The sequence below is a fragment of the Hyla sarda genome, chromosome 13 (genome assembly GCF_029499605.1).
Source record: "Hyla sarda isolate aHylSar1 chromosome 13, aHylSar1.hap1, whole genome shotgun sequence".
Taxonomy (NCBI): Eukaryota; Metazoa; Chordata; class Amphibia; order Anura; family Hylidae; genus Hyla; species Hyla sarda.
Window position 1 is genome coordinate 35,386,229 of NC_079201.1, and position 13,314 is coordinate 35,399,542.

General features: G+C 40.0%; 1 protein-coding gene across 1 annotated transcript; it reads left to right on the plus strand.

Annotated features, from left to right (window-relative positions):
* Positions 1-1,510: 1,510 nt before the first annotated feature.
* Positions 1,511-12,292, plus strand: LOC130297293 (proton channel OTOP2-like). Its single transcript, XM_056549602.1, has 6 exons — positions 1,511-1,877; positions 2,696-2,832; positions 2,983-3,041; positions 3,174-3,295; positions 6,918-7,795; positions 12,122-12,292. Exons 1-6 carry the CDS (start codon positions 1,511-1,513, stop codon positions 12,290-12,292), a joined length of 1,734 nt encoding a protein of 577 aa, XP_056405577.1.
* Positions 12,293-13,314: the final 1,022 nt, after the last annotated feature.

Here is a 13,314-nt window from a genome sequence, read left to right on the forward strand (position 1 = left end):
AAGTGACGTTCCTCAGCAAAACCCGAGCAGGAGGATGTCAGCGACATCACTCGTCAGTCCCGGCTGCCGCAGGAAAGAAGAAAGAAGCTGAAGAGGGTTCAAAGACTGCAACCAGAGTAATATAAAGAATGAGAGGACTACAGTACCAAGAAAGATTATCAGAATAGGGATATTTTAGATTACAAAAAAGACAGCTTAGTGGTGACCTAATAACTACACATAAATATTTCAGTTGGGCAATTCAGAGCCTGCCACCGGGACTGATGGGCGACGTCGCGCAAGTGACACTCCTGCGCAAACCCGAGCAGGAGGATGTCATCACTCGTCAGTCCCGGCTGCTGCAGGAAAGAAGAACCCACGGAAGCCCAGGTGAGTGTGTCTGTAAGTGTATCTGTCTGTAGTGTGTCTCTGTAAGTGTATATCTGTAGTGTGTGTCTGTAAGTGTATGTCTGTTAGTGTGTGTCGGTCGATCGGTCAGTCAGGCTAGGGGGCCCAAAAAAATTGCCCAGGGTCCTGTCAAAATTAAAGATGGCGCTGCATGTTATCATGTGAATTAGAGGCTTTAAATCACAAGTCACATGGGATCAGAATGAAGAGTTTATGATGTCTTATTATTACAGTGTGTAAATCAGGCCTATGAACAGTATAATCTGTAAAAAAAAGAGGAAGCTTATGAAAGCTTAAAGGACCTAAACATAAAAGGACCATAAATAATTCATTGAGTATAAATAGAGAATCTAGCCCAAAGTCATCAGTAGGTTCCTTACAGCTTAAAGTAGATAATCATATCTGGGGCTGAGGGGTTTTCTTTCCGGTGAATCAAAATCACACAAAAAGAGTTTAAGACTAAAAATCAAGGTTAAAAAAAGACGGCAGCTACCTTAACCTGGGGACACACAGAACTACTGCCTGCAATAACCCTTACAAAATAACCTGAACCAAGATCCTGAAGACAATGATGAACTAGCTTGAAGGGGAACCACTCGGATTAGAGAAACTGAAATCAAGAAGGGTCTAGGAGTTACTGTGCATTCTGAGATATACAACAGGTAAGATTTATTTGTTTAATTATCAAGACATAGATTAGTCAATGGATAAAATGTTCAAGTTAAGACCAGCATTACACTATAGCTGCAAATCTTAATCGTACATAATGTAAAGAAAATATAAGAATTTGGTTCCTGGAAAATTCAGTAAAAGTATACAGAGATGGCAGTGCCTGGTGGCCCCCTGTGGTCTGACCCTGTGAGAAAAAACCTCCAGTATTGAGCAATCTATTCGATGACACATAAGCTGCAAATAGATCACCAAATCTAATAATCTATATCTTATCCCAACAAAGACACAAAGAACTCACTTTTCCTAAACAGTTCATTCCTCTCCCACATATTATTTCTATATCCTCACTTTTTACAATCAACATACCATTCACTCGATGTGTATGCATCACTACTGCAGACTCTAAAGAAAAAAAAAATAAGATAGTTTCATTATTTTCCAGGACTGAAGTATGGGGGACAATAGTGTTACCACCATTTCCCCTGCCACTGTGTCTCCAACGGACACTAACACCACATTGGAGAAGATCAGTATTGGCCAGCATTCCTTGGTTGTTGTTGAACCAACCGTTTTGTGGAAGAAAGGAGGCCGCTTGCTCTCTGGACTCTTGGGGTTAAATGTGCTACTTTTGACCACTGTGCTTGTTAGCAGTGGGGCTTTCAGTAATGTTGCAGTGGTGGAAAGGGAGGTACTCTCTTTGCTGTGCATCCTTATGGGCCTCACTAGCTGCTGGATGATGGTTTACCTGCTCTGGACTTCAAAAAAGGACCAACAGACAAGTCTAAAGGACTCGCATGCTGGACCCATCTGGCTGAAAGGTACGGACACGCAATGTTTATTTACAGTTTTAACTCTATGGTATGATCATGGTGGGTAAGAATTTTGGAGAATTTGTGGGGGGGGGGGGGGGGGGAAACACATGAGGCAAGGCAAATTAATAGAGGAAGAACAACATAAAATATGGACAGATTATAATGTTCTTTGGTTAATGTGTTGGCCACCCTTAACAAGATTTTTTAGAAACCATAATGTATGACTTACTGAAGCAGAACTCCTCTGCAGCTTTGCCCCCCGTGAACCCCCTATGCTTGTATGCAGCCAGATGGCTCATCCATACATACATACATGCTTCCTGTGGAGGAGCACATGACGATACACATCACTGTGCCTCTTCTATAGCATACACTGCTCTCGGTCTCAAGCAATGAGCGCAGGCACAGAGAAGGTACACCAAGTTTAAATACAACAGACAATAATCGTTTTCCACTTTCCTGACAAATTAACAATAGAAGATATTTATTTTTATTTAACATTAATGTTGATCAATGACAAATTTTATCGGAATGTATCACACAACCAATTCTCTATAAAGGGAACATGGATCTTGGTATAAAAAATTGCACTCCAACCACTATAAAGATATATTATGAAATTATTAAGAAAAATTATTTGAGAAATTCTTTAGAGATGATCTCAAAGAGGCTTTTTTTGTGATGTTTCACTGTAAAAAAAAGAATCCAAATTTTATACCTTAGATACATTTTAGACTGACTATATTATTCAATTCACTAAAAGAAGGCACTTATAAGCTGGTTACTGTCTCACAAGTTCCATTATTTTGCATTATTCCTTTTAGTTGGGCTGGCAGTTTTTGGAGTTTGCTCATTGGTTCTTGATGTGCTGAAGATTGGGAAATCTGCTAGTCTGGCTCATTGTGAATCTCCGATCCAAATTGTCCATCCAGTGTTCCAGGGCCTGTTTGTGGTGTTGCAGGTAAGATTTGGGAAACTACACCTTTTGCCTTATTGACAGCAGCCATTGTACACAAACCTAACGTACTGCATTATAATTATTTTGTCTTTGTATTAATGTTCATTGCTAATGAAAATAGGATTTTAATTTCATAATGACTTTCCCATACAGACGTACTTCCTTTGGGTGTCCTGCAAGGACTGTGTTCAGAGTCACATGAATTTTACTAGGTAAGAACTAATGCCGAATCATGGAGTACTGTATAATCCCCAGGTTAAATAACTTGCAATTAAATGTTGTGGAAAAAGTAGCTTCAATGTGGCCTTAGCCTTCATGGTCATATGCTGTCATATGTATTACAGGTGCGGCCTCATGTTGACTCTCAGCACTAATCTGGCAATCTGGATGGCTGCTGTCACAGATGAATCTCTCCACCAGACCCCTAGTGGTAACAACTCATCTGGTGGTCACAGGCTTGCCAGAGGTAAGCCATCAAAATGTTAAATTACTTTTTTTATATCCATACCAAATTGACAATGTTCACAAGAATCCATTCCATTTCTAAGCAAATCCATCAGCAGACTGCAGGTTTCCATATCCTAAGAAGAAGACACTGCTGATCATGCTATAACCCTAAGGGTCTATTCACACGTACAGTAGTCTGTGCAGTTTTGATGCACAGTTTACATTGAAATCTGCAGCAGAAAATCCTGCGCATCAAAGCTGCTCAGAATACTCTACGTGTGAATAGTCCCTAAGTCTTCTGATAGGCTGACAGAGAGCATACATGAAGTTCAAACTCCTCCAGCTGCCATGTCGTGTTACCAGAGCTCCTCTAATATAAAAGGGAGATATTCCCCCCTAAAAATTGATCATCTCTCAAGATAAATAGTAAGATGGGTAATTCTTCAGCAGCGCTGACACCTTTCTGCAAAAGGATCCACTCAAAATGTTTTTATAGATTTATTTATTCTTCATAAATCTTTAGATGTTCAGAAAACATTGGCCATTAGTTATCAATCTGCTTAAAAACCAAAACTGTCTCATAACAGCCAATCACAGTTCTCATTTTACCAGAACTTGTTCTGATGAAAGCTGAGCTGTGATTGGTTGTTATGGACAAAACCAGAAAGTTTGAGTTTCAGGCAGATTTATGGATCTGGGCCACCGTATTTCCAAACTGGAGGAACCTGATGAAAAGCCTAGTTTAGTCTCAGAATGTCTTGCTAATATGTACATCTGAAGTTTTATGGAAAAAAAAAATAATCCAAAATAAAATATTGAGTGAATCCTTAGGTGCCAGGCAGCGCCGGTGGAGAATCCCTTACTTTTCCTCTTCTCATGTAAACACTAACTGTTACCGGACTTGTCTGACCTGCCAATGGCACAAGTATATATTTGTTCTTTCAAAAACAGATGTTGTTGTGCTCTGGTTCCACAACACAACAAAGTGAATGCTTTTTTAACCATATCTTTCAGTCCATATGTATAAATGTGCTTATACACCTTAGACTAAAGTAGGGCAAACCCATCACATTCAGCAGGTTCAGAAAACTAAGGTGTATGGTTACCTCTTGACTGTCCACCTACAGATGATGTTGATGAAGAGAATGGTTGGGCGTGTTGGATTTTCTCTGTAAAGACCTTAAATAGTCGTATCCTATATTTCTTTTGTTTTTGTGAGATAAAATAATACAAATAATGGGGTAGATTCATCAATTTCTTTGCACCTAGATTTTGTCCTAAAATTTGGCACATTGTGGTGCATTTCATTTGGGATGCGGGTCGCATCCCAATTTACTCACCTGTCCCGTTCCCCGGCTGACACATCCTGGAGCGCGCGGCTCCGCTCTCTAGGGCGCGCGTGCGCCAGCTCTCTAAGGTTTAAAGGGCCAGTGCACCACTAATTGGTGCCTGGCCCAATCAGTGTATTAGCTTCCCTGCACCATGCCTATAAAACCTCACTTCCCCTTCCCAGCATTGCCGGATCTTGTTGCCTTGTGCCAGTGAAAGCATTTTGTGTATGTCCCAAGCCTGTGTTCCAGACCTTCTGCTGTTGCCCCTGACTACGACCCTTGCTGCCTGCCCTGACCTTCTGCTACGTCCGACCTTGCTCTTGCCTTGTCCTTCTGTACCACGCCAGTCTCAGCAGTCAGTGAGGTTGAGCCGCTACCAGTGGACACGACCTGGTTGTTACCGCCGCAGCAAGACCATCCCGCTTTGCGGCGGGCTCTGGTGAATACCAGTAGCAACTTAGAACCGGTCCGCCGGTATGGTCCACGCCAATCCCTCACTGACACAGAGGATCCACCACCAGCCTGCCGAATCCTGACAATTATGATAAGGGCATAGCTTAGAGAGAAAAGAGGCATGACTCCACTGGAAGGTCATGTCTTAACATGACTTAAAAAGCAATAAGGCTAAGCTTCAACTTAGAGAAAGAAATACGCTAATTCTGCCGCATGGCGATTTTTCGGCAAAAAATTGCTGCGGCCAGATGTCAGTGGTAAATCAATGAGAAATCGCTAAATTCTTATTTCACTTGGCGTTTTTCACTTTGACGTTTTTTTTTTCATCCTTTTGGTGTTTTTTCACTCTTTTTTTGGCTTTTTTTTAGCTCCTTGGCGGTTTTCCAAAATCGCAGCATGTTGAGCCACTGGCGATTTTTTAGTCAAAATCATGGCGTTTTTCTCCTGTAGAAGTCTATGGGAGTAAAAAAAAAACCCAAGAAAAATAATATGTGGGTTTTAACTTTTATATTTTACGATATGTCCGTTTTTGCAGGTGGTTTTTATACTTTTTTGGACTTTAGCGATCCAAAAAAGTGATGGAGATACTTTTTTTAATAAAATTTCGTAGGGTACCATTAAAAAAATTAATAAAAAGATAAAGTAGTGAAGGAAAAATTTGTATCTAATGAAATGTATCTTTTTATAACAACATTTTTATTAATTTTTAAAACAGCGATCAATTTATATGGGCAGGCGGGCACCTAAAAATGTAGCCGACAATAATAAAAATGGATGTTTTTAACTTTTTTTCTTTATTTTTTACGTTTTTTTTAGGTAGTACACACTGTTCCATTGGAAAGTAGGGAGTAGTAGAACCTGTACTAATTGACAGATCACCCGTTGCGATCCTCCTGCATAATGTATAGATGCAGCGGCCACTCTTCTATTGTCCCCTGCACTGCTGTTTATATACCTATTCATATTTATAGAATATCTGAGAATAATATGCAGCATCCTTAGACTGCCTAATATATAGTGTCGCTGGCATTTACATTTTGTCATGTAAATGTATTTAATACACCTTTTGGCATGTTGTTCAGACATGTCAAAAGTTTTGATCCCACTAGGGCTCAGTCCTGAGACCCACTGCGATTGTGTGTTATAACCAGCTGAAGTGCATGTCAGTTGTCCATAGACTATAATGGAGCACCATCAGTCGAATTTGACAGGCAGTTAGGGAATGAAGAGTGCTTCCACGTACTTCACCCGGTTATAACTTACGATCGCAGTGGGCCTTAGGACTAAACTTTTACTGAACGACGTGTCAAAATTTTGTGTAAATGACATAACATTTAAAGTTTGAAAAGTATTGCTCAGGATCAGTAAATATGCCCCAATATATTATGCAACTGATGTTAATAAGATATCCAGTCAAACTGTAATGTGCTTACCTAAACCAAGAATGTCACTTGTATTTATATAACTCATCTAGGAAAAACATGTGTATGCAGCATTACCCAGCATTCCACTGAAAATTTTGCTAAGCCTGGTCATATTATGCTTCCATATAGAGCCACGTATGTGCTACTAAGAGGGAAAATTAAAGGGACTAAATATAAAGTTCCTATGTGGCGCATATTGCAGCTGTTAGAAATGTATGTCTAGAAGTCAGAGTCCATAGGATAAACTAGCAAAGACTAACTTTCTTCAAAATCACTTACAATATGTACAGTAAATGACACATCACATTTTCAGGCAATTCCTCTTCCTTATTGCCAATGTAGGCTGCATGTCAGATGCCGCTGATATACTTTTTACTGTATGTATGCCACAGAATTTATCCTCTTTATCTATTTTAAATTGTGTTAATCCAAGACAATATCTATTTTGTTTCAGCTGGCGGAGGATCCTATGGCTGTGCTTGTAATACTCCGGTGTGTGAAACGTTCCAGACTGGATATTATTACCTGTACCCCTTTAACATTGAATACAGCCTCTTTGCATCAGCCATGTCTTATGTGATGTGGAAGAATGTAGGCCGTGTAATGAGTCACCATTCCCAGCATACACATCACTCTCTCCGACCCCACAGACTTTTTGTAGGACTTACCTGTGGGATCGGGGTCCTTGTGGCTGGCCTGGGAGTCTTCATTGTCTATGAGATTGATGTTTCATCAGAGTCATCCAAAACAGAAGCCCTTGAAATGTTTTACATCTTTAACATCATAGCTCTTAGCCTGATGTGTATTAGCTCACTTGCTGGTTTCATCATCTTCAGATTTGACAAGAGGGACACCGACAGTCACAAGAACCCTACCAGGAGCCTTGACATTGCTTTACTGATAATAGCTGCCCTGGGCAAATACTGTATTGCCTATTTCTCAATAATAGCCATTGTAGCTACGGCTCCTGGGCACCTCATTGATGTACTCAACTTGGTGTACTCACTGCTCATGATAGTGCAGCATACCCTACAGAACATATTCATCATAGAAGGACTGCATAGAGAACCGTTCAGTAGTGGACACTCAGACCACCGCAGTTCTGTAGCCTATAATGATAAGAATGAGGTTTACATCAATCCAGCAGTTATAATTCCTCAGGGAAATCTCTCGGAAGCCGAGCATGGACATGAGATGGGTTCCAACAGCAATGGGATTGCTCCACACTCTATCATAAAGAATACTCGAGCAGACGGGAGAAGGAAAGTCCTAAGGGAGATTTCTTTATTCCTGCTCATCTCCAACATCATTGTAAGTTACATCTCCAATAGAAAGGCCAAGCAATATGTTTTTGCACTGTTTTGCATGTTTGTTTTTTATTGTCTACCCACCTAAAGAATTATGAGTTACCTATGGAGAGGTCTAAACATTTAGGGTGGAGATCCGTGCATGTGCTCACAATATGGTTGGCTCATGGCTTCTTTTTTTGGTACTGATTATTATTTATTCATATTCGATTTTTTTTTTATTCTCTTTTTTGCACTAAATTTTTCTAATTTTACTAGCTCTGCGGTGGAAACCCCAGTTTCTGGGGAAAACAATTTAATGAGTTGTGATGGGTCTAACCCAATTGCTCTGTGACATAACAGCACATGATCTTTAAAAAATTTTTATCAATTGGTGCCTGAAAGTTAAACAGATTTGTAAATTACTTCTATTCAAAAATCTTTATCCTTCCAGTACTTATCAGCTGCTGTATGCTCCACAGGAAGTACTTTTCTTTTTGAATTTCCTTTCTATCTGACCACAGTGCTCTCTGCTGACACCTCTGTCCATTTTAGGAACTGTCCAGAGCAGGATAGGTTTTCTATGGGGATTTGCTCCTACTCTGGACTGTTCCTAAAATGGACAGAGGTGTCAGTGGAGAGAACTGTGGTCAGACAGAAAGGAAATTCAAAAAGAAAAGAAATTCCTCTGGAACATACAGCAGCTGATAAGTAACATACTAACATAGTTCATAAGGTTGAAAAAAGACCAGAGTCCATCAAGTTCAACCTATAACCCTAATAAGTCCCTACTGAGTTGATCCAATGGACGGCAAAAAAAAAAAAAAAACTCATACTAGAGGTAAAAATTCCTTCCTGACTCCAAATATGGCATCAGAATAAATCCCTGGATCAACCTTCTGTCCTTATTAATCTAGAATCCATAACCAGTAATCTTATTACTCTCCAAAAATGCATCCAAGTACTGGAAGGGTTAGAATTTTTTTAATAGAAGTTATTTACAAATCTGTTTAACTTTCTGCCACCAGTTGATTTAAAATAAAATGTTTTCCAGTGGAGTACCCCTTTAAGAGCAAGCCCAAAACTAGAACTCCCAGCATGTTGCACCATAACCAATACTACTATATATTGTAACATGCTGGGAGTTGAAGTTTTGGTCCAGCTGCAAAGAAAGAGGCTGTGTCAAGGAATACTGGGAGTTGAATTTATTAACTACAACACCCAGCATGCCTTGCTACAGCCTATGGCTCTGCAGCTGACCCAAATAAAAACTACAACTACCAGAATGTTGCACCAGTATAGTAAAGGTAATGGTGCAACATGCTAGGAGTTGTAGTTTTGGGTCAGCTGCAGAGGTATTGTCTGTATGAGGGCATGTTGGGTGTTGTAGTTAGTAACTAAGGTTGTGTTTTTGTATGCCTGTGTCGGTGGGGGAAGTTTTTTGGGGGAGGCTCCTGTCAGTCTGCCCATGCTCCATGTACTACTACTCTGGTCCATGACCTATGGGCAATAGAAGTAGGTCCCTGGACTGGAGGAGCAATAGTTTTCCCCCATTTTGTAGTTTGCTGCCCAGTGTGTAGTTTCCACCCTTTTAGATAGTTTTCTCCCTTGTAGGTAGTAAGCTCCCTTTAGGTAGGAGCCCCTGTATGTACTTTGTCCCTGTAAGTATTATGTTTTCCCTTAATAAGTAGTTTCCCCAGTAGGTCATTTTCCCACATTAAAGATGGCCTCCTTATAGTTAGTGTGCTGCTTGTATGTAGAAGCCCCTTTAGGTAGTGTCCACCTGTAGGTATGAGCCCCTATAGGTAGTTTGCCCCTTTAAGGACACAGGGTTTTTCAGTTTTTGCATTTTCGTTTTTTCCTCATCACCTTCTAAAAATAATAACACTTTCAATTTTCCTCCTAAAAATCTATATGATGGCTTATTTTTTGTGCCACCAATTCTACTTTGTAATGACATCAGTCATTTTACCCCAAAATCTACGGCGAAGCAGAAAAAAAATCATTGTGCGACAAAATGTCTAAATTTATAGTTTGGACATTTACACGCGATACCACATATGTTTATTTTTAGTTACACTTACATTTTTTAGTTTTTTTTATTGGGAAAAGGGGGGTGATTCAAACTTTTATTAGGGAAGGTGTTATATGATCTTTATTAACTTTGTTTTTTCACTTGTTTTTTGCAATGTTATAGCCCCCATAGGGATCAGTGTTATCGGCGGTTGATTGCTCAAGCTTGCATTTCAGGCTTGAAGCAATCAATCGCCGCTCGAACGCACAGGAGGCAGGTAAGGGACCCTCCTGTTGCATTCTAGTTGATTGGGACATCGAGATTTTACCGCCATGGTCCCGATCAGCCCAACTGAGATGCCGGGACATTTTTTTCTTTCACTTTAGACAGGGCAATCAAAAGAGTTGATGCCGGACATCAGCCCGATCGGCGATGTCTGGCATTAGCCACGGGTCCTAGTTGCTTATAGCAACCGGGACCCAGCGGGTATGATGCGCGCTCACCTGCTGAGCGCGCGTCATACTTTAGGAGCCTCTTATGGACGTTTATAAATGTCTATATGCGACAAGGGGTTAAGTAGGAGCAATATGGTTAGTTTGCCCATATAGGTTTTTTTCTATTTAGGTAGGACCCTTGCAGGTAGTTTTCCCAATTAAAGGGGTACTCCGGTGAAAACCTTTTTTCTTTTAAATCAACTGGTGGCAGAAAGTTAAACATATTTGTAAATTACTTCTATTAAAAAATCTTAATCCTTCCAGTACTTATTAGCTGCTGAATGCTGCAGAGGAAATTCCTTTCTTTTTGGAACACTGATGACATCACGAGCACAGTGCTCTCTGCTGACATCTCTGTCCATTTTAGCAACCATGCATAGCAGATGTATGCTAAGGGCAGCATGGTGGCTTAGTGGTTAGCACTTCTGCTTTGCAGTGCTGGGGACTTGGGTTCAAATCCCACTAAGGACAACAATAAATAAAGCATTATTATTATTATTATAATAACGTCAGCAGAGAGAACTGTGCTCGTGATGTCATCAGTGTTTCAAAAAGAAAGGAATTTCCTCTGTAGCATTCAGCAGCTAATAAGTACTGGAAGGATTAAGATTTTTTAATAGAAGTAATTTACAAATATGTTTAACTTTCTGCCACCAGTTGATTTAAAAGAAAAAAGGTTTTCACCGGAGTACCCCTTTAAGGTAGAACCCTGTAATTAGTTTTCCCCCTGTTGGTAGGGCCTGTCGGTAGGAATCTGTCATCAGTATTACATGCAATAACCTGGTGTACAGGCTTGTAGTGCAGGTGACAATGATGACAATGATATTTACCAGTTCCTGCTCCATGCTTCTGTTCTGCCACAATTCTGGTTCTCCGGTACATGCAAATGACCTGCTTGGTGAACAGGGGCATTTTCAAGATCCCTGTGCATGGTGACATTTGGCATCTTTCTATTAAGGCCCCCTCCCCTGTGCTAAGCCTCTGCAGTTTGGAGCTCCATTGTGCAGCACAGAAGGCTAAGCACAGGAAAGGAGATATTAATAGGAAGATAGTGGCCGCACATTAGTATACATAGTAAGCTTGGTGAACGCCGTCCGTGCAGGTCGTTTGAATGTACTAAAGGACCAGGATTGTGGGAGAGTGGAGGCACTACAAGCCTGTACAACAGGTTAGTGCGGGTGATACTAATAACAGATTCTCCATTAAATAGGAGCCCCTCACAAAGATTTGAAATAAAAAAATATAACTCACCTGCTCTCGGTTCCCCAGCGGTCACTGCCATCTTCTCCTCCCATTCTCTTCCTCCCATTACTAGAACATGACAACGTTAGTCATTGTGTGCCGGAGTGTCCCTAAGATAGAGGTCAGGAGTATCATCTAAGCATTGCTTTTAAATGTAAACGCATCAATATGATATGCTTATAGTTAAAAGGGGCACCAGGCCAGAAAAAAAAAATCTTCCTAGCTTCCGGGGAGTGGTGGACGGGTAGAAGGGGGACACCCTGTGATCAGCTGATCTTCAGGGAATCTTTTAACAAAGATTGTCCATTTAGCCCTTTAGCAGTGTTGAATCTTTGATACTAAAATGGTCAGTTCCAACCGAGACTGTTATCAGACCAGCTTTTTTTCTCAGACTTTAATGATCACTGAGGCTATTAGTGGTAAATAAAAGGCTTCTAATGATGTGTAATGTGATGAATATGTTATTATTTAGTAAGAAATATCCATACCAGGATAGAACTATACTATAAATGCTAAAATAAAATTCAGAAAATGTATTATGTCTGTTTAGTACCGTATTTCATCCCACTAATAATAATAATATTGTGTTCTGTTTTTGTAGTTTTGGATCATGCCTGCCTTTGGTGCTCGTCCACAGTTTGATAATGACCATGAGCTGAAATTCTATGGAGAATCCATGTGGATAGCTGTAGTAAACATTGGACTTCCGTTTGGCATCTTCTACAGGATGCATTCAGTTGCCAGCCTTCTGGAGGTCTATGTAGTTTCCTAGCCCAAACGGCATTACGGCACAGCACCAACATGCCAAAACTAAAAGTCTAAGAAAGACAAGTTCATTGTTTCCATGTCCTATTCATGTTTGCGTGAGTTATTAGACTGTGATTAAAATACCAAAGACACCCAAAGACACACAGGCAAATGGCTACCCTTGCTATGTACTGTATGTATTACATACATGTATTTTCTATAAAGCTATGAAGCTGTAAATATAATAATTTTAATTGAGGTTATTTGAAGCCATGCCAGAAGGGTAACCATGTATTTTATGCCAAGGTCCAAAGCTCTTTCTAAAATGACTCAACAGATAATGGCTGATATCAATCAGGCCAATGCAACTTCAGTTTGGAAATTCAGCAATAAAACTTTCTACAGAAGCGCTTCTACAGCAGTCAATAGACACAGTTACATTACGTTACTGAACTATGGCCAGTTCCATTCTGATGTATCATGGACATCGCCTGAGATGATTTACTATATTGCAAAATGCGACAATCCCATGAAATTGTATAATAATACAAATAAAGTTAAATGAGAAATCTAAATCCGTGTGCTTTCATTAATAAGGGACGTTTTGATAGAAAAGGGAATAAGAGCCTTACAATCACAGTAAACCTTTTCCAGGATCCGCTCAAGCCATTATACAAAAATGTTTAAAAATAAATAAATATATATATATATATATATATATATATATATATATATATATATATATATATATATACAGTCATGGCCATAAATGGTGACACCCCTGAAATTTTTCAAGAAAATGAATTATTTCACACAGAGAAGGATTGCAGTAACACATGTTTTGCTATATACCTTCATTTCCTTTGGGGGGGGGGGATTTATCATTTATCACTCCTTTGATACATTTTGTGCAAATATAGAAACCCCCCCCCCCCCTCGCTCTACCATGCACTCCTTCTCAACCTCATACTTCACAGAGCTGTGGCATTTTCCCGTGGTACACTGCTCACATAGCTGGAAGTGCCAGAGCAGCAGTGTGTGCCGAAC